Here is a 20,078-nt window from a genome sequence, read left to right on the forward strand (position 1 = left end):
AACACTGCTGGTTCTCTTAATGTTTTGTTTTCCAAATTAAAAAAAAAAAAACCTCTCTCTCTCCTCTTAAGCTATCTATAACTAACAACAGTTTGGTAAAATATCATTTAAAACAGAGATAAAAGCATTTGTTTTCTCCTTATTTGATCCCCCCCAAATTTAATAACTTTAAGTATCTTTATGATTATTATGACAATGTGGCTACTTTCATAAATTCAATGAAAATTAACTCTCTCTCTTTATAACAGGATATAATTTAAAACTTTGGATATAAGATAGCATGTCTCACTTCTAATTTGCTGACCCCTCTTTCATGTTGTCTTAAGGCTTAACTGCTGCTTCATCCTGCTGTTCATCTTTCCCCCCCAATGTGGGACAGATCACCACCTGGGAAAGGGCCTTGCCAACAGCATGGAATTTATACAAAGAAAAGTAAGACCTTTCCAATCAAGATATTGATCATCAGTGCTTTTATGAGGAATGCCTTGATCATAAAGGGGGAAATAACATCTTCTCCATAAAAGCAGTTCTCTAAATTTTCCTGGCCTTAAAGAGGGTGTTTGTAACTTGGATGAGACATCCCTGTTCTTAGACAAAAAATTTATAATACATTAAAAATTTTTACAAAGACTAGATGCTTTGAAAGCAGTAATGTCCTGGACAGGTGAACATTAACAAACTCTCTGGATGCAGAATCAACTATTATATGGAGCAGAATCTCATTCCCGAGTTTTAACAATTGGTAATTACACCCAATTCACAGCACCTGGAGTGATGCCAATCCAGCCACTCTGAGACGATATCATCAGTCCTCACCTGAAATAAATTAAAAGGACTTGCCATGCTAAATGATACCAACTTTGCTTTAAATGCTTTTGTCTCAACTGTGAAAACCTGATCTATAGGTTTTGCTTTTTCTTTTAAATAAATAAAATGGGGAGAGATGTGGAGTATGCATAAAGCAAATGTACTTCACGAGGCCTGGTTTTCCAAAGCCTTGCAGTTTCAAATACTGACCTTGCAAAGGACAGGAAATTTTCCCCAGGCTATCGTCTCTGTTGTAAGATAAAGAATTGTAACACAGCAAGGTTGCTGGCTCAAAGACAGGTTACTGATCGACATGTAAAGATACTGGGAAATTGCTGTAGGAAGAGAATGTTTGCTAAAATCAAGCTTTTGTTGCAAATTGCATTATGGAAGGTCACCTTGCTTGTCTTACTGAAAGTTACCAGCTTCTATTGTTAAACTTGTTAAACTGTACCTAGCAAAAACCCCACCTATGTTCTCTTCCTGTAACTTCCTGGTCTGGAGAATAAATGTGGGAAGAGAACCCCAATTCATGGTTAATTTCCCAAATGGAAGGAATGCCTCTCTCTTCAGGGTTCTGGAAGATTAACCCCTTTTCAGGGCTTCTCACTGCTCAGAAGAGATGGGCTTTGAGTAATCTTTGGCAGCTCTGTCACCCAATGGAAAACAGGTGATAAATCCGTGGGAGGCAAAGCAACACTAAAAAGTCTCTGGTGTGGATATGAAAATTATAACACAGCAAAAGTGCTTGCTCTAAGGGCAGATGTCCTTGGTGCAGCTAAACCTATTGATGAAAAAAATATGTGCTAAAATCTTCAAGGCTACTCTGGCAGTTAGTGGTTGATTCCACATTTCACTTTCAAGTGTTTCTCTAAGTTTCCTAGGAAACTAAGTGTTGCCATAATGATTATCTCATTGGTTCTTTTATATGTCACATAGCTTAGTTTTATGACTCCTTTGACTGTAAATTGCTCGAACTATTTTTCAGTTGCACCTGCTTTAATGAAAATTGTCATGTAGCTAGTTTGTTTATGTTTTCACTATGACTGATTAACCACCTGTGTTCTTTTCTGTAACTTTTTGCCTGTACCATAAAAATCGAGAGAAAGCCTAGTTCAGGGTTATTTCCCAGGAATTCCTTCTCTCTTGAAGAAGTGATCTCCTGGAATTAACCTCTTCTGGGCCTCTCACTGCTCTTGAAAAATGGGCTTTGAGTAATCCTTTGTGTCTCCATCTCCATCACCCTGGGGGAGAGGTGACAGTTTGCAAATTTTGTTGATTTTTTAAAAGAATTAAAAAAAAAAAAAAGAAAAAGACCAGTAGCAGAATATTGTGTGCTTGACATCTAGGGGAAATCTTCTGCATTTGCCCTTTAGTACAGTCATCAGGTTCTTGAATTCCCTACAACATTAATTTATAGTATTAATAAACAGCCTTAGTTGTTTCATGCCAAAAAAAAAAAAAGTGGTATATACATACAATGGAATATTATTCAGCCTTAGAAAGGACAGAAATTCTGGCACATGCTACAACATGGATGAACCTTGAAAACATTATGTTAAGTGCAATAAGCCAGTCACAAAAGGACAAATACTGTATGATTCTACTTACTGAAGTACCTGGAGTGGTCAAATTTATAGAAACAGAAAGCAAAGGGTGGTTGCCAGGGGCTGGAGGTGCGGTGGAGTATGAGGAGTGTGGAATATTCATAAAGCAAATGTACTTCACAGGGCCTGGTTTTCCAAAGCCTTGCAGTTTCAAATATTGACCTTGCAGAGGACTGGAAATTTTCCTCAGGCTATAAAGTCTCTGGTGTATGATAAAGATTTGTGGCACAGCAAGGTTGCTGGCTCAAGGACAGACTAGTTACTGATTGTTATGTAAAGATACTGAGAAATTGCTGTAAGATCAGTTAATTGTCTAATGGAATGTTATCTGACTTGTTTCACTGAAAGTTACCAGCCTATATTGTTAAACTATAACCCCACCTATGTTCTCTTCCTCTAACTTCCTGGTCGGGAAAATAAATGCAGGAAGAGAATCCCAATTCAGGGTTAATTTCCCAAGTAAGGAATGCCTCTTGCTTGAGGGTTCTGGTGGGAGATTAACCACTTCAGGGTCTCTCACTGCTCAGAAGAGATGAGTTTTGAGTAATCCTTTGCATCTCCGTCACCCAAGGGAAGAGGGGTGACAAATCCATGGGGGGCAAAGCAACAGAGGAGTTATCGTTTGGTGGTTACAGAGTTTCAGCTTGGGATCATCAAAGAGTTCTGGAGATGGGTGGTGGTGAGGATTCACAACAATGTCAATTACCTAATGCCACTGAGCTGTTCACTTCAAAATAGTTAAGATGGTGTATTTCATGGAATATGTATTTCACCACAATTAAAAATTGAAAAACAAAAACGAATAGGCTAGAACTGATACCTCCCTCTGAGTATCACCCACTCAGGGGAGGGTCCTTCTGAAACTTGATTTTCAGCAGAGATTCCCCAGACTTAAGCACAGGCTATCTGACCAGCTGGTGGGAATATTGTTGATGGGATTCAAGTTCCTTGTAGAAAGATTTAAGGGGTGCCTGGTAGGGTGACTCATCAAGGTGGGATCATGTTGAGAGCAGCCAGGCAGCTGAAGACCTCCTGGGACATGCTCCTGAATCTACCCCTCCCCTCTAGCCCCACCCTCCACCATGGTCCAGGCCCTCATTACTTTTCCTGTGTGGTTGCAACAGCCTCCCTGCTGATGAGGCTTTTCTGCTCCAAATCGTTCACACCTGCTTTGTTCCTGCTGCCCCACACCTTTTCCTAGAGCAAGGAGGAATCGTGAAAAGGCACGGACTCGGGAGCCTGGCAGACTGGGTCCCACCACCGTGGGGGGCAGGGGGTGCCAGATAGATGGATGGAGCCATTCTCTGAGCCACTGTCATTTGCTCTTTCCTTACCTGTAAGCTGGGGATCTGAACACCTACCCCTCAGGTATAAAGAGGTGGTGAGCACTTAATCAGAACCACGTTCTTCCCTGCCTTGCAAGCGTGGGACAGATCACACCATTTGTTCTATTCAAGGCCTTGTGATAGCTCCCCACTGCCTAGCCTTTATTTCTGCTTATTGTTTAACTTCCCCACTAGGCGGTTAAGCAGAGACTTTGTCTTTTTTTACATCATACCCGCAGCACCTGGCTTTGTCAATCAGTATTTGTTGAATGAATGCCTGCCTATAGAATCATCTCAAACTCCAGATGCTGGTCTGGGACTTTGGTCTCATTTCTCTTATGAACTTCATGCCCACCGCTTCCCCTGTCTTTCAGCTCATGGCCAAACTGTTCTTTGTGCACAGGGCTTTCCTGGGCTGCCCTGCTTTTCCTCATGGTGTTCCTTCCACCAGAACTTCCCTTTCTCCCCTCTATTCATGTCAATATCCCACTCACCCCGCAAGGTTCCCACCAGATGATGCCTCCTCCATAAGCCCTTGTCCCCACCCTCAGCCTTCAACCACGAGTGACATTTCTTAATTATTATTGATGGGGGCTGGCCGGTTAGCTGGGTTGGTCAGGATCGTTCTTCTGAGTGTGGTGGTGCTGATAATACCAAGGTCCAGGGTTCAATCCCTGCACAGACCAGCCGCCAAAAAAAAAAAAATCAATTATTATTGATGAACATGTCCGCCTTCCAACTAGTCTGCTCTCCTCGAGGTTAGACTCCTGTTCTGCTGCCTCTGTCTCCTGGTTGTTAGCACAAGGCCTGGCAACAAGGCCTGGCAGAGAGCAGATGCTCACGATGAAGTGCCTGCTTCTGCCTGACTTTACTTTTAACTTACACTGTCTGTCACACCAATGCCACCTGCTCAGAGACAAAGCTCCAAGCTGGCCTTCCACAGGGGTAGTTAAGGATTGGCTGAAACACGAGCATCCGACCTGAGTGTTGGCCACATCTGGCTAGTGGATGATGAACAGCCTGGCCTGAAGGGCTGTGCCCAAAGGACACAGTGGGAGGTACACCCATCAGTTGGCTCCCTCCAGAACTTGCACTGGAGAACACAAAGAGGATCGGTCAGTTATAAGTGAAAGAACAGCACAGACAGGCAGAGAAATAGATGTCATGAGAGGTAAATATGAGGAACAGCAACAACAGCTAGAGCTGTCTCCATTCCTAATGGCCTCTCTAGTCCCAGTCCGCACACTCTCATGCTGAACCTTTCTCACCTGTGGCATTTTTTTTTTTTTTTTTGGTGGCTGGCCAGTATGGAGATCCGAACCCTTGACCTTGGTGTTATCAACACTGCTTTCATCAACCAGCGCTTCCTCCCCTGTGGTTCTTAAATGAATAAAATGTTGGATAAGCAAGGGCGTGGCAGCAGGGAGCCTCTGGGCAAGCATGGGGACCAGTGGGTCTGTGATGCTGGAGATGGCACCAGGGGTCTGGCCGGAAGATCAGGCTGGGCCTCCCTGCTCCCAACACCCACCCAGCAGGCCTGACCACCCACAGACCGTGCACAAATCAAGGCTAAAGCCCTTTCCAGCTTCGCAGGGAAGATCTGCTGGTACAAGACGTGCTGGTGCGATGCTGCTGGTTGCCATCAGCTGCAGCCTCCCACCACTTCCTCCTGAGCGTGGAGACATAGCTGCTTTGATCAGGATGGTTCTTCTGACAGAGTATGTGGGTCACCACTATGCACCTCCCCTTCTTCCCACCTGCCCCGCAGTTATAAGGAGGCTGCATCTCAGGGGAAAGGAGGTCACTAAGGTCTGGGGGCTCACGGTGGGTGAGCCTTGGAGACCACCAACCTATGCCAAGGCCTTTGTGATCTCATGGGAGGTGGGCCTCTGTGTTTGAAAGTTCTAGAAACTCTATAAATTCACACACACACACACACACACACACACACACACACACACACACACACAAAAAAAAAAAAAAAAAAACAGGGGGGAGGAAGAAGATATAACAACCACAATCACTTGAAGTTGATACGACAAGCAAACAGAAAGGACATTGTTGGGGGGGAGGGGGGAGGGAGGAGGGAGGGAGGTTTTGGTGATGGGGAGCAATAATCAGCCACAATGTATATCGACAAAAGAAAATTTAAAAATAAAATAAATAAATAAAAAAAAATAAAAAAAATAAATAAATTTATATAACAACAACAACAAAAAATAAATAAAATTACACATTAAAAAAAAAAAGAAAGTTCTAGAAACTCAACTTGGATTTTCCGAGGGAGGGCTGAGCTGAACACAGCACAGGTAGGATTTTCTGAGGATGGCATCCCTTGGGCATTCACATGAAGTCCATGGGACCCTACTGTCACTGGGTGACATCACTCCAGGGGCTTCATGTCTAGCCTCTAGGTGTGTGATTGATTTGTGTGTGTGTATGGATGTGGGTGGGTGTGGCCAAAACAGCAAATAGTTCAGGTCCAGAGACCCAGGAACAGCTATGGGCAATATTCTCTTGCTGTCCTGTTGCGATGCTTCCCTTCCCTTCCCTGGACCTCCGTGCCTTCCTCTGTCTATAGCTCAGACTTCCGCAGGACTCACCAATCTGTGAGCTCCAACAGGATCACATTGCCCTCCATACCCCCACGTTGTTGCCTTTTTACCCCCACCTGCTGGTGCAAGATCTCCAGCCTCCTGCCAATCTCCAGTGCGGTGGCACAATGTCTCCAGCGCTATTTCTCTGGCGCTCCGCTCCCTCCTGTGCGCTGCCCCAGGCTGTGCCTCACCTGCTGTTCTGTAGGCAAGACATTAGACACAGTGGTTCTCCTTGTGATTGGCCCTGAGCCCTGGAAGTGCCAGAGCTGAGGGGGTTGTAGCAGAGTGGGGGAGAACAGCTCTCTCTGCTTTGATTACATCCTGATAAAGGTGTCCCCAAGCTACTGCTTGGGCTCCAGCATGTACAGGCTGGTGAAACAGCTTGGTTTAGTTTTTACCGATGCTCCTCTGTTTCTCGAACCCAGGTTTATGTGCAAGTGCCTGAGCCAGACACCTGCTTGGATAATAGCCACTTTGCTATAGTAAAGATCACTACGCCCCTTGGAAGACCAAGACTGTGTTCCTGAGTCAAGCTCCCTCTCGTTTGAGTCCCCTCCCCCACCCCCGGAAGTTTCTCTACTCCATTGCAAAAACTCGTCTGTAGGGTCACCTTATTAGTTCTCCAGACCCGCCCAGTCATTTTGGAACTTCTAAAGTAGCCAAAACCTAAACTTGGCCTGCAGCAGTTCATAGTGGGTAACCCCTGCCCTTTTCATCTTGTTACACCAAGGCGAGTGAACTCCCTGCCATCATTCTCCCTCAATGGGCAAAAGGAAAACATTCCCGGACTTCTGACCAGGTAGCCTGAGTCCATCTAGAAAACACATGACCAGGAGCTGGAGGGCTTGCTGCTGTATGAGGTGTTTGCATTGGGTAATGAGGTGAAGCGCTGGAGGTGGGGTGGGATGGGGCATCTTTCCCATTCATTCAGCATCTCTAATAGCTAGATGACTGGGAAGTCCTCCTGCCTTCTCTGACCACCTACTGGACTCTCCTCAACCCTTCTGCCACTCCTCCTCGAGCAGAATATTCCTGAAGCTCCTTGGGGAGTTTGGATGACTCCCATCCAAGCCTAGAATGGTTCCCTATTATTTGGTCTTGGCCAAAGCTCCTATTGTGGCCTATCTGAGATGGCTAAAACCAAAGGAATAAATTTGTTCAAAAAATCACAAAACCCTCACGGGAACCCAAACACAACAGTTGCATTGGAAGGGGGCATGCGTGTCCTCCACTCTTCTCTCTCTGCAGGACACTTCCGTCCACCTCTTCGACAAAGAGTGAAGGTGGCTGCCCTTTGGGGGCAGCCTCGGTTCCCATCTTTACATATTCTTAATTGAAAAGACCACCGAGGCTGAAGTCTCAATTTCCAGTCTTAGAAGGGAGAATCTGATTGGTCCACCTGGAGTCAAATGTCCACCCTACAGTAAGTCGATATGGCCAAAGGAACAGGGTCATGTCCTAAGTCCAGCATCTGGCCACCTCACTTGGTGGGAAAGCAGTTCTGATGTAGAGGCCACAGGGCTAGGCAGACACCATAGTCATGTGTTACCTGGGGTGAGGCTCAGTCTTACTCTATCACTCTCTCCCTAGCCTCGTGTCCTGCTCTCCCTCTTCTGTCATCTCATCAGCCCATCCCCTTTGCCTGGAATGTGCATCCCTCACTACCACTTGCCAACGCATGTTGAAGCCTCTAAGTCATCATGCCAACTTCTCTGTGCCATCTTTTATGACACCCTCGGTGAAGTGTAGTAACAAAATTTCAGATTTGAAAGAACTCCCAAATATCACCTAAGTCAACCCTCCCCTGCCTCACACAAATCCCTTCTGTAATCATATTACTTCCTAGCAAGTGTTCAACCAGCCCCTTACACACCTCCAGAGAGAGGATGCTCACGACTTCCTGAGGAGATCTACTGTGTCTCCTGCAGCTCTGTCTACAGGAAAATGTTCTCTTGTGTTGCACGTGAATTTGCCTCCTGGTGGCTTCCACACTTTTGAGCTGGTTCTGCCCTGTGGAAATGTCCAGGACAAATCTGTTCCCTTCCACATATGGAAGCCCCTTCAGAAATGTAGAGAGGACTCACGTCACCCCTTGGTCGTCTCTCTTCCAGGCTGAACATCCTCAGTTCTATCTAATATTCCCCGTAAGACAAAGTCTCAATTCCCCTGACCACCCTGTTTCAACTTTCCTCCTAAAATCTGGTGCCTCAAGATAAATGCGACAAGGATATTCAAGGAAATCTTTTAATAGAAAAAGGAAGGAGGGGGCTGGATAGTTAGCTTGGTTGGTCAGAGCCTGGTGCTGATAACACGAAGGCTCAGGGTTCAATCCCCGTACCAGCCAGCCCTTCCAAAATAAATAAATAATAAGAAGTTGGTCAAATCAATTAAGTACATCTACTTTACAGAATATTATTCAGCCTACAAAATATGGTAGATTTACATGTACTTGCATGGAAAGATGATGATAATATAAGCAAAAAAAAAAGCAAGTTACAATAGAGCATAGCATCTTACTTGTCTGCTAGGCAGGAAGTCTGTTTTTCTTAGCCTCTCACTCCCACATCTAACATTCTTTAGTGTATACATTAAAACAAATCGGGGAGAGGCTATTTACTGGATTCTGCATAGTTTTTATTTCTAGATTCTGGAGATGTCTTGAGTTATCTCTAGAGTATAGAAAATGAGGTTTTGGGGAACTTCCACATGCTATATATATATAAACACACACACCTATATATGTAATGTTTTTTTAATAAAAAGCACATATTACTTTTATAACCACGAAATGATAATAATAAAGGATTTGCGATGCTTTGGCTAGCTCTCAGTGCCAGCTGCTGCTCTCTTACCTTATTCTTATTCTTTCCATTTATTCTTACAGCAAACACCCTCTAAGGCTTCTTGGCACCAGACTGCATGTCGGGCCTTGGGTTCAGGGAGCCCAGTGAGGGTTGGCTCCAGCTTTGAGGAGCTTGCAGGTGTCAGAGAACACCCGACTTTGTAAATGCTAGAACACAGGAAAGCCCAGGGTTATGGGATCACAGAAGAAGGACTTCCTGGAGTCTTAAAGTGTTTGTTGGGCAGAGAAACAGCCACTGCAAAGGGCTTTTGGGTGACAAAGGGCACCTCCGCCCACCTCCTCCCCCCTCTCCACCCTGGCCCAAGCCATCCCCCACCTTCACTGGTCTTCTGATGTGTCCTGCCCCTCCAGTCTATTCCCCATCCAACAGCCAAAGGGATCTTTCAGAAACACAAATCCAACTGGATCATTCCCCCGCTTAGAACCCTTCCGTGGCTTCCTCTTTCTCTTAGGATAAAAAGTCCAGAAATCCTTCACATGACCCATCAGATCTTATGTCCAATCCATCAGGAAGTCCTGTTGGCTCTATCTTCAAAACATACCCAGAATCTGACCACCTCTCACATCTCCACGGACCCACCCTCGAGCAAGCCATCCTTGCCTCCCTCCCCTGGGTTTTTGCAGGAGCCTCCTCACTGTCTTGCCTCCACTCTCCCCACCCCGGCTCCCCTCAGCAGCAACCAGAATTATCATATCACTTCTCTGGTCTAAATCCTCCAATGGCTCCTGTCTTGCCCAGGATCAAAGCCAAAGGCCTTACAGTGGCCCCGAAGACCCTGCAAGGTCGGCCTCTTGGCCATGTACCTGCTCTGCCTGGAATGCTCCTCCTCAGATGGTCACATGACACCCTCCCTCACCCCTTCAAAGCCACCCTCTCATTCTCTGTCTCTATCTTGTCTCCTCCATCTGCCATTGCTCTGAGTCTCTCTTTCCTGTTCTTGAGGCAAGAGGTGACTCACTCGGGCTTCTCACATTTGCCCCAGATAGAAAGCTGAAGCTTTCTGCTAGTGGGAGGGTGGAGGGGGTGTGGGTGCTGTGGCCAGGGTGTCACCCCTCAAGTCTGCTGAGGCAGAGCCTGTTGCTGGAGGTCCCATGGGTCTCCGGAGGGAGATGGATGTTGGGAACTGAGGCCTCAGGACCTTTGCACTTGCTGTTCTCTGCCTAAAACACTCTTCCCCAGAGACCCATGTATTCATTCCTCATTTCATTCAAGCCTTTACTTCAAAGTCACATTCTCAGTGAGGCCCCTCCCTGGCCACGGATGCATAATACACACTCAGTGTGGTATACACTTCCTAACCTCCTTCAGATTTCACTTTTTCTCCTTAGCATCCATCCCTAACTAACAAATGATTGATTTCATCGATGACTGTCTCCCTCCACTAGTATGTCAGCTCCACAAGGACAGGTATTATTGTCTGTTGGGTTCACTGCTGTACCTCCAGTGTCTAGAACAGTGGCTGGCACAGAGGGGATCTTCAGTAAATTCAGTCTTCGTGAATGAATCTGGGAGAGTATTGAGCATCTATAACATGCTGGATAATTTTTAGACATATGTATTTTATTTCTTACCAGAAATAAATGGTATCATCCCAATTTTGCTTGAAAAAAAAGGCTGCATACACAGGGCACCCACCTAGTGCACTGCTCCACACAGGGTGAAGGGTCACAGAGCGCCCCCTAGAGTTCACTGTGAGGTGGTGGCCGTCTACATACATGAAAGAAAATGTCTAAGATACTCTCCAAGAGGTGTTAATAGTACTTCTTTCTGGGAAGTGGGATTTCAAGTTATTTTAACTTTCTTTCTTTTTACTAAGCTATATTTTATGGTTTTCCTACAATAACAACAGAATGATTTTGAAATAAGCAAAAAATGTAACTAAAAGTGTACTGAAGCTATGTCTATTTTATCAGTAAAAAATTTTTTTTAAGAATACTGAACCTTAAAGCATAATGTTATAACTCTGAGTTATATAAAAAAAAAAAAATAGCTAGCCCAAATGTCGTGTGTGAAGAACAAATGAGAGGCTGGTACTCAGATCCTCTTATTCTTTAAAATTCCTCATCTGCTCTCCCACCCCACCCCCAGCTCGTTACTTTTGTGATCTTTGACCCACATGCTATTCCCTGATGAGAAATGTGGTGCAATGGATCTCTCAGAGAGAAACAATAACAAGATAAAAAGGATTCACAGTCACAGGGACCATCCTTGCAAGGCCCATGTGGACCACCTGCACAAAGGCAAACGAACTTGGTCACTGGCCAAGGCAAATTTCTTTGTACTGGCCCAAGTGAAAGTTGCTTCCAAGTCAGGTAACAGGAAACCGTATGGATAAAAACTTTTACTTCCTTGAGGGGAGTGGTGTGGTATTACCAAGGAGGATCCTGGCTGAGAGGTAGAGGATCTGGTTCTGACATTCTCGCTGTGTCGCTTCTTAGCTGGCGACCCTGTCTGCTAGAGTCTCACTTTTCAGGGACCTCAGTTTTCTCTTCTGTAAAATGGAGGGTGGGGATGTAAAAAATAAACAAAATGGAAATAATAATGCCAATTTCCGGGGGCTGCCTTGAGGATTAAATGAGGAGATAAATAAATGCAAAATACTTAGCAACATGCCTGGATCATCATGTGCTCAGCGAATGGTATGGGTAATTATATGAAATGATTTATTAATCTACAAATGTAATTACCATGTAAAGTACTAGGGCAACAGGGTGCAGAAAACACACTAGTGGGGCAGACAGATAGTTATGGCATAAAGAGTTACACCTTGTGCTAAATGCTGAGAGGGAAAAGTCCAAAGAACTAAGAGAGCAAGTAACCAGCAGCACCTGATCTAGTCACTTTTTAACTCAGGTGAGGTGATTATAAACGTAATAGAATGTTTTCCTTTTTCCCTTAGTGATATAAGTACACGTGTATAATATGCTGAACATTTTGCAAAGAACTTTTCACAGTTAAGGTTTTCATGTGGTCCTTACACCACATCTTTTTATTTTTTTATTTTTTATTTTTTTAAATTTTATTTTGTCGATATACATTTTGGCTGATTATTGCTCCCCATCACCAAAACCTCCCTCCCTTCTCCCTCCCCCCCTCCCCCCCAACAATGTCCTTTCTGTTTGCTTGTCGTATCAACTTCAAGTAATTGTGGTTGTTATATCTTCTTCCCCCCCCCGGTTTTGTGTGTGTGTGTGTGTGTGAATTTATATATTAATTTTTAGCTCCCACCAATAAGTGAGAACATGTGGTATTTCTCTTTCTGTGCCTGACTTGTTTCACTTAGTATAATTCTCTTGAGGTCTATCCATGTTGTTGCAAATGGCAGTATTTCATTAGTTTTTTATAGCTGAGTAGTATTCCATTGTGTAGATGTACCACATTTTCCGTATCCACTCATCCGATGATGGACATTTGGGCTGGTTCCAACTCTTGGCTATTGTAAAGAGGGCTGCGATGAACATTGGGGAACAGGTATACCTTCGACTTGATGATTTCCATTCCTCTGGGTATATTCCCAGCAGTGGGATAGCTGGGTCGTATGGTAGATCTATCTGGGATTATATCAAACTAAAAAGCTTCTACACAGCAAAAGAAACAATTAACAGAGTTAAAAGACAACCAACAGAGTGGGAGAAAATATTTGCAAAATATACATCTGACAAAGGATTAATATCCAGAATATATAAGGAACTCAAACAACTTTACAAGAAGAAAACAAGCAACCCAATTAAAAAATGGGCAAAAGAGCTAAGTAGGCATTTCTCTAAGGAAGATATACAAATGGCCAACAGACATATGAAAAAATGCTCAACATCACTCAGCATCCGGGAAATGCAAATCAAAACCACACTGAGATACCATCTAACCCCAGTTAGGATGGCTAAAATCCAAGACTCTGAACGATAAATGCTGGCGAGGTTGCGGAGAAAAAGGAACTCTCATACATTGTTGGTGGGACTGCAAAATGGTGCAGCCTCTATGGAAAATGGTATGGAGGTTCCTCAAACAATTGCAGATAGTCTTACACCACATCTTAAACAGAGATTCTGACCTTCACAGAAGTGGAAACCAAGGTGCAGAGAGGATATACATGAACTCAGACAGCTCATTGATAGCAATTCCGAGGTCAGACAAAATCCACAAGTCTTTTGTTTCTGCATCTATTATTTTTTCACTGTACCATTTTTTCCTTTTTGTTTTAAAAATTCTGAATATAACAGTTTGGGGGGAAGGGGCTGGCTGGTATGGGAATCCAAACCCTTGAACTTAGTGTTATAACACTGCACTCTAACCAACTGGGCTAACAGGCAAGACCTCATTTTCCCTTTTTTTTTTATGTTGAAATACAGCTTACTTACAAAAAGAGTGTGGGAAAACAGATATGTACGGTCTAAACAACACCCATTTACCCACCACCAACCCAAGAAACAGAATTCAACATAGCCCAAGAGCTTCTTATGTCCCCCTCCCCAGAAATAAGCCCTAAATTTTGAGTGTATTCTGTTGCCTTTTTAAAAAGTTTTTATCATTTATGTACGTATCTCTTAACTATATTATTATTTTGACTGAGGTTAAACTTTATGTAAATGGCATCATAGTTTATGTTTTCTTCTGTAACTTGCTTCTTAGTACCAACATTTTGCTTTTTGAGATTCTCCATATTGATGATGCTTATACCTATAATTCATTTTCACATGTAAATGATATTCCATTGTATGATTATGCCACAATCTATTTATGCATTTCCTGTTAGCAGACATTTGGGTTGTGTATGAGTATACAGAAAAAACACAAAGTGTTTTTCATACACTCTTACTAAGCAATAATCAACACTACAGAAGACCTACTTCTGACTTCTGTGACCAAAAGTGTGGGGATTTCTCCTCACTAGCAAACAAGGCAGCGATTCTTCAGTGACCACCATCTGGGTGTCCTCTAATTTATTTCAGTTCTGACACTATCTACCTGGAGATAGCATCAGATCCCACAGGGTGAGGGCTCAGTACCCAACACCGCACCCTACTTCAGTCACAAGCCCAGGCCTCTGGAACTTCTGACCAGCCAGCTATAAATCGGGGTTCCACAACCCCTTCCTTGGGTTCGATTAGTTTGCTTGAGCAGCTCACAGAACTCAGGAAAGCCCATACTTATTATTAGGAAGGATGTTACAAAGGATACAGATGAAGAGATGCATAGGGCGAGGTATGGGGGAAGGAGTGCAGCGCTTCCATGCCCTGCACAGGCTCGCCACCCTCCAGGAACCCCGTGTCCAACTATCTGGAAGCTCCCTGAATCCTGCGCTCTTGGATCTTTATGGAAGTTTCATGAGGTAGGCATGACTGAAGCATGGACAATCATGTAGAAATGTGATTGGACAAAAAAAGGGTCTGATCTAACACTAACTGCCTGGGTGGGGAAATCCTGCAAGGCCTGTCTGTACAGTTTCCTCCTGACATCTCTGTGCAGCATTCCTTTCTCTGGGGCATGAGGCAGGGCCCCTCCTGAAATGGGGGTCTTATGACCTACAATCAGACAAGGTAGGTCAGAGAATTTCCGGCCTCAGGGAGAAAAAGGAGCAGGTGAAAGGAGGGCAGGAGAAGGCCAGAGAGTAGCATGAGCCAGGAATTGTGAATGAAAACCAATATATAAATATTATAATGTCACAGATTGTTTCCAATACATAAATATTACAATGTCACATGTTGCTCTTACAGTCATTTTTATTTTTTAAGAAAGATAAGTAGGGCCGGCCCGTGGCTCACTCGGGAGAGTGCGGTGCTAATAACACCAAGGCCCCGGGTTCGGATCCCATATACGGATGGCCGGTTCGCTCACTGGGTGAGCGTGGTGCTGACCACACCAAGTCAAGGGTTAAGATCACCTTACCGGTCATCTTTTAAAAAAAAAAAAAAAAAAAGAAAGATAAGTAGATTCTTTGTTTTCAATCTTCATTTTTCTAAGTAGATTCTTTCAAAAACTTTACAAGATGTTGTAAGTTTTGTAAATTTAAAGTCCAGACCTACATCCACATGAACAGTACTGTATGATAATAGGTTCTCATTCATTCTGAGTTTACCATCAGCCAGGAACTGTGTTAAGTGCTATACACATATTTTTTTCATTTGATTCTCATAACATTCCTATTTGGTATTATTATTATCTTCCGGTGAAGAACTATGTTACAGGTAATGAAACTGAGGTTAGATAATTTGCCAAAGGTCATTTGTACAGTCAAGACTGCAACTCCATCTTATTATAACATTCAATTTCCTTCCAATTCACTCCATGCCTCAATATTGTATTGTGCAGTAATAAAAACCAAATGTCTAATAGTACTGATTTGATCATCACATACTGTACACAAATACTGATAGTCAACTCTGTACCCCATAATATGCAAAAATAAATAAATGAATAAATAAATAACCAAATGTAATGATATACTGTAAGATCTGTATCTCCTATGTAATTTTAAAATATTTTTTATTGTGGTAAAATACGTATAACATAAAATTTACCATCTTAACCATTTTTTGTGATGGGTTAAGAATTATTTTTATTTTTTTTTTTCTTTGTACATGTTTATGGAGTACAGTTTGTAGTTTCAATACATGCACATATTGTATAATGATCTAATCCATCTTAACCATTTTTTTTTTTTTTTTTAATAAAGATGACTGGTAAGGGGATCCTAACCTTTGACTTGGCGTTGTCAGCACCACACTCTCCCAAGTGAGACACGAGCCGGCCCTCATCTTAACTGTTTTAACCATCTATTTTTAAGTGTACAGTTCAGTAGTGTTAAGTACATTCACATTGTTGTGCAACCAGTTTCCAGAACTCTACAGTCATTCTTATTCATGTCTCCTGGGAAACGTGTGCAAGAGTTTCTCTGGGCATGCCCTATGGGTGGAATTGCTGGGGCACTGGGTTTGTACACGTTCAGCTTTATTCACTAAGGCCAAACTCTTTTCCAAAATAGCGGCACCAATTTATTCTCCCATGAACAGTTACTTTTTTAAAAAGTAGGTAATACACTCAAATATTTAAACATTTTTTTAAAGTTCCAAATGTAAAGAAACAAAATGATAATACAATGAAAAATCTCGTCTCACAACCACCTCATTCTCTCCCAACAGGTAACCAATATTATCAGTTTATGGTGATTATCCTTCCAGAAAATGCTATTGTGTGTATTTCCCCCTTTTCCCAACAAATGCTAGCATTCTATGATACTGTTCTGAATCTTGTTTGTCTCTTTTAACAAACATCATAGGCAGTATAACCTGTTGGCCTTTGGAGCAGATTGCCTCATGTCTCAGCTCTACTCTAAGCTGGCTGTGACCTTGAATAGGTCATTTAATCTCCCTGTGACTCATATTCCTTTTCTGTAAAATAAGGGAAAGAACCTTCACTCATAGTTTTTGTGAGAAATTAGTTAATATATGTAAAGCATTTAGGACTGCGCCTATTAGAACCATTAACTATTATCAATACAATTACATAAATGTTTTTTATTCTTTTTTACAGTTACATGGTAGTCTATTATATAAGGGTACTTCAAAAGGTTCGTGGAAAAATGGAATTAAAAGATAGTACGAATCTTTCAATGAACTTTTTGAAGACCCATTGTATAAAAGTATCATAATTTATTTTAAACATAATTGATAAACAATTAAATTTTTTCTGGTACGTTATTATAAACAGCACAGTATTAATTAAGATATCCTTTCCCACACTGGTAAGTACATCCGTAGGATAAAATCCTAGAATTGGAATTGCTGGGTCAAATGTGTATGTGCAGTTGTTATTTTAATAGATACAGGCAAATGGCCCTTCATAGGTATATCACAGATTCTCATATATATTAACTTAGAGAGATATAGAAATTTAAAAATAAAACAGACCCAGGTAAGCACATCCGACGCAGGGAGAGGGAAAGTGACTCCCACAGGCAGCCAGTGGCGCAAACAGCATCAGAACCCATGCGGATGTCTGGACTTTGAGTCATTATATTGATGCTGCAGTTTGCTTACTTAATGGTAGCACCTTAATTTCTAATTTCTCATTCTTTCCGACTTTTCCCTTGAGCTATTTTCCTACCCTGGACTGATCATGTGCTCTGTCAAGGGACCCTTGGACAATTCTGACCGTCATAAGGATTGCCGAGTGACCGGTCTCCCTTCGTCTGCGAGAATGCCGGACTTGGTAAAGTGACTCGAGGGGAGCAGAGTTCCGCCAGCCACTTCCAAGAGATCATTCGAATTACGAAAGGTCAAGGGCTCGGATTCCCTTATCGGCCAGCCGCCATAAAAGGAAAAACAAAAAACAAAAAAACAAGGTGAGCGAACTAAAGTATCTGACAATCTGCACTCTTCCTCGGATCAGTTTTGCAAACGGATGGTCGATTTGCAATACACCTTTTAGAGGAAAGGAAGCCCGCGTCTGGGCGGCAGAGTCGTCATTGGATGGTGCGGCTGTCAATCATCACGGGTATAAATAAAGGAAGCCGGCGCTCCTCCCTTAGGGAGGTCAGGAGTTTGTCGCGTGGGTTGATCCGCCTTGCGCGAGTCGTGTGGGGAGACTGCGAGTGGTGGTTGACTGTTACTCCGTATTACCTTGAGTAGAAGGGAAAAGGGTCCTCTCCTCCCTCCCTGCCAGGCGGGCGCGATGGCGGAAGCTGCGGCGACGGGCGCCAGCGGGGAGGCGGGGGCGGCGGCGGAAGGCTGCTCGGGCCCGGCGGGCTGGTCTCTGAGTGGGGGTTTCTCGAGCTACCGGCCCTTCGAGCCCCAGGCGTTGGGCCTCAGCCCGAGCTGGAGGTTGACGGGCTTCTCCGGCATGAAGGGCTGAGGCTGTAAGGTCCCCCAGGAGACGCTGCTCAAACTCCTGGAGGGACTGAAGCGGCCGGACTTGCGGCCCCCGCTGGGCCGGGGCCTGGTTGGAGGCCAGGAAGAGGCGGCACAGGAAGCCGGCCTGCCAGCCGTGCCGGGCCCCAGCCCGCCCTTCCCAGCCCTGGGCATTGGGATGGACTCCTGCGTCATCCCCCTGAGGCATGGGGGCCTGTCACTGGTACAGACCACAGACTTCTTTTACCCCTTGGTGGAAGACCCCTACATGATGGGGCGCATAGCCTGTGCCAACGTGCTGAGCGACCTCTATGCCATGGGCATTACTGAATGTGACAACATGTTGATGTTACTCAGCGTCAGCCAGAGTATGAGTGACGAGGAGCGAGAGAAAGTAACACCACTCATGATCAAAGGCTTTCGAGATGCGGCTGAGGAAGGAGGGACTGTGGTGACTGGTGGACAAACGGTGGTCAACCCTTGGATTATCGTCGGTGGAGTTGCCACTGTGGTATGTCAGCCAAATGAATTCATAATGCCCGACAGTGCAGTAGTTGGGGATGTGCTCGTGTTAACCAAACCCTTAGGAACCCAAGTTGCTGTCAATGCCCACCAATGGCTGGATAATCCTGAAAAGTGGAATAAGATAAAGATGGTGGTTTCCAGAGAAGAGGTAGAGCTGGCCTATCAGGAAGCTATGTTCAATATGGCTACCCTAAACAGAACTGCTGCTGGATTAATGCACACTTTTAATGCCCACGCGGCCACAGATATCACGGGCTTTGGCATTCTAGGACACTCTCAGAACCTTGCCAAACAACAAAGAAATGAAGTGTCCTTTGTCATTCATAATCTGCCAGTCATTGCCAAGATGGTTGCCATCAGCAAGGCTAGTGGGCGGTTTGGACTTCTTCAGGGAACCTCAGCTGAAACCTCTGGGGGATTACTGATTTGTCTACCAAGGGAACAGGCGGCTCGCTTTTGTTCTGAAATCAAGTCTTCCAAGTATGGAGAGGGTCACCAGGCATGGATCGTCGGCATTGTGGAAAAAGGAAACCGCACGGCCCGGATCATTGACAAGCCTCGAGTTATTGAGGTCCTACCTCGTGGGGCCACTGCTGCGGCTCTTGTTCCTGACAATTCCAGTGCTTCCTCTGAGCCTAGCTCATGAGATGGAATAGCACAAATTGTTTGGCACTTAGAGGCTTTGTACAAGATCATGAACAATTCTCAAGAGTTGATTTTAAGAAATTTTCAAAGAAGGCTGCCTGCATAGTGGTACCAGCTGCTGTTTGTAGATGATTTGAATCAGCCCATCAAAAACTGAGGCTACGCACATTCTGAGGCCAGAACTAACTTTTGAACTTTGGGAGAATGTTTATTCATCTCTTGGACAGGAGTGGAAAAACCTCTGTTTCCTCCTTCCAAAGCCAGATGAGGCTATTCCAGTTGGAAGGATTTTTCTTTGCACTGAGTTAATTAATTTCTGCACAGGGAGTGAGATTACTTATTAAGGTTACATTACACACACCAAAAAAAAAAAAAAAAAAATTGCAAAATGAAAAAACTTTATATCAGAGGCAAATGAGTTTGGACCAATACTGTTGGTAATATAAATTGTTAAGAGAGCTCTTATAATGCTTGTCAAATTCTTTATTAGATTTTTCCAAAGTACTGGTTCTTTCCCGCTATGGACAAGAATTGAGCAGCTTGTCCAATGACTGGGAAAGGAGGACCTGCAACCATCTGACTTGGTCTCTGTTAATGATGTCTCTTTCTCTAAACCCCATAAGGACTGGAAGAGGCAGAGTAAGCCCCAGAGCCCAGGTCTTGGTGGTTATTAAGATGTTAAGTCTTGTGCTGAAAATTCCTGGTGATTTAATAAAGTAATTTCTAGCTAAATAAATAAAAGGGACTTTATTGAAAAACTCTTCTGGCTATTGTCTGGTTCCGTGGAATTCTCAATCTTTTACAGTCTTATAGAATGAACCAGTTGATACATTTAGAGTTTGGCAAAGTGGAGATTTGAGTG

At 43.8% G+C, this 20,078-nt stretch overlaps 1 protein-coding gene across 1 annotated transcript; it reads left to right on the forward strand.

Annotated features, from left to right (window-relative positions):
- The first annotated feature begins 17,250 nt into the window (after positions 1–17,250).
- On the forward strand, positions 17,251–19,974 carry SEPHS2 (selenophosphate synthetase 2). Its single transcript, XM_063099410.1, has one exon. The coding sequence runs from the start codon at positions 17,871–17,873 to the stop codon at positions 19,215–19,217; it is 1,347 nt and encodes a 448-aa protein (XP_062955480.1). The 5' UTR covers positions 17,251–17,870; the 3' UTR covers positions 19,218–19,974.
- Positions 19,975–20,078: the final 104 nt, after the last annotated feature.

The sequence above is a fragment of the Cynocephalus volans genome, chromosome 6 (assembly GCF_027409185.1).
Source record: "Cynocephalus volans isolate mCynVol1 chromosome 6, mCynVol1.pri, whole genome shotgun sequence".
Taxonomy (NCBI): Eukaryota; Metazoa; Chordata; class Mammalia; order Dermoptera; family Cynocephalidae; genus Cynocephalus; species Cynocephalus volans.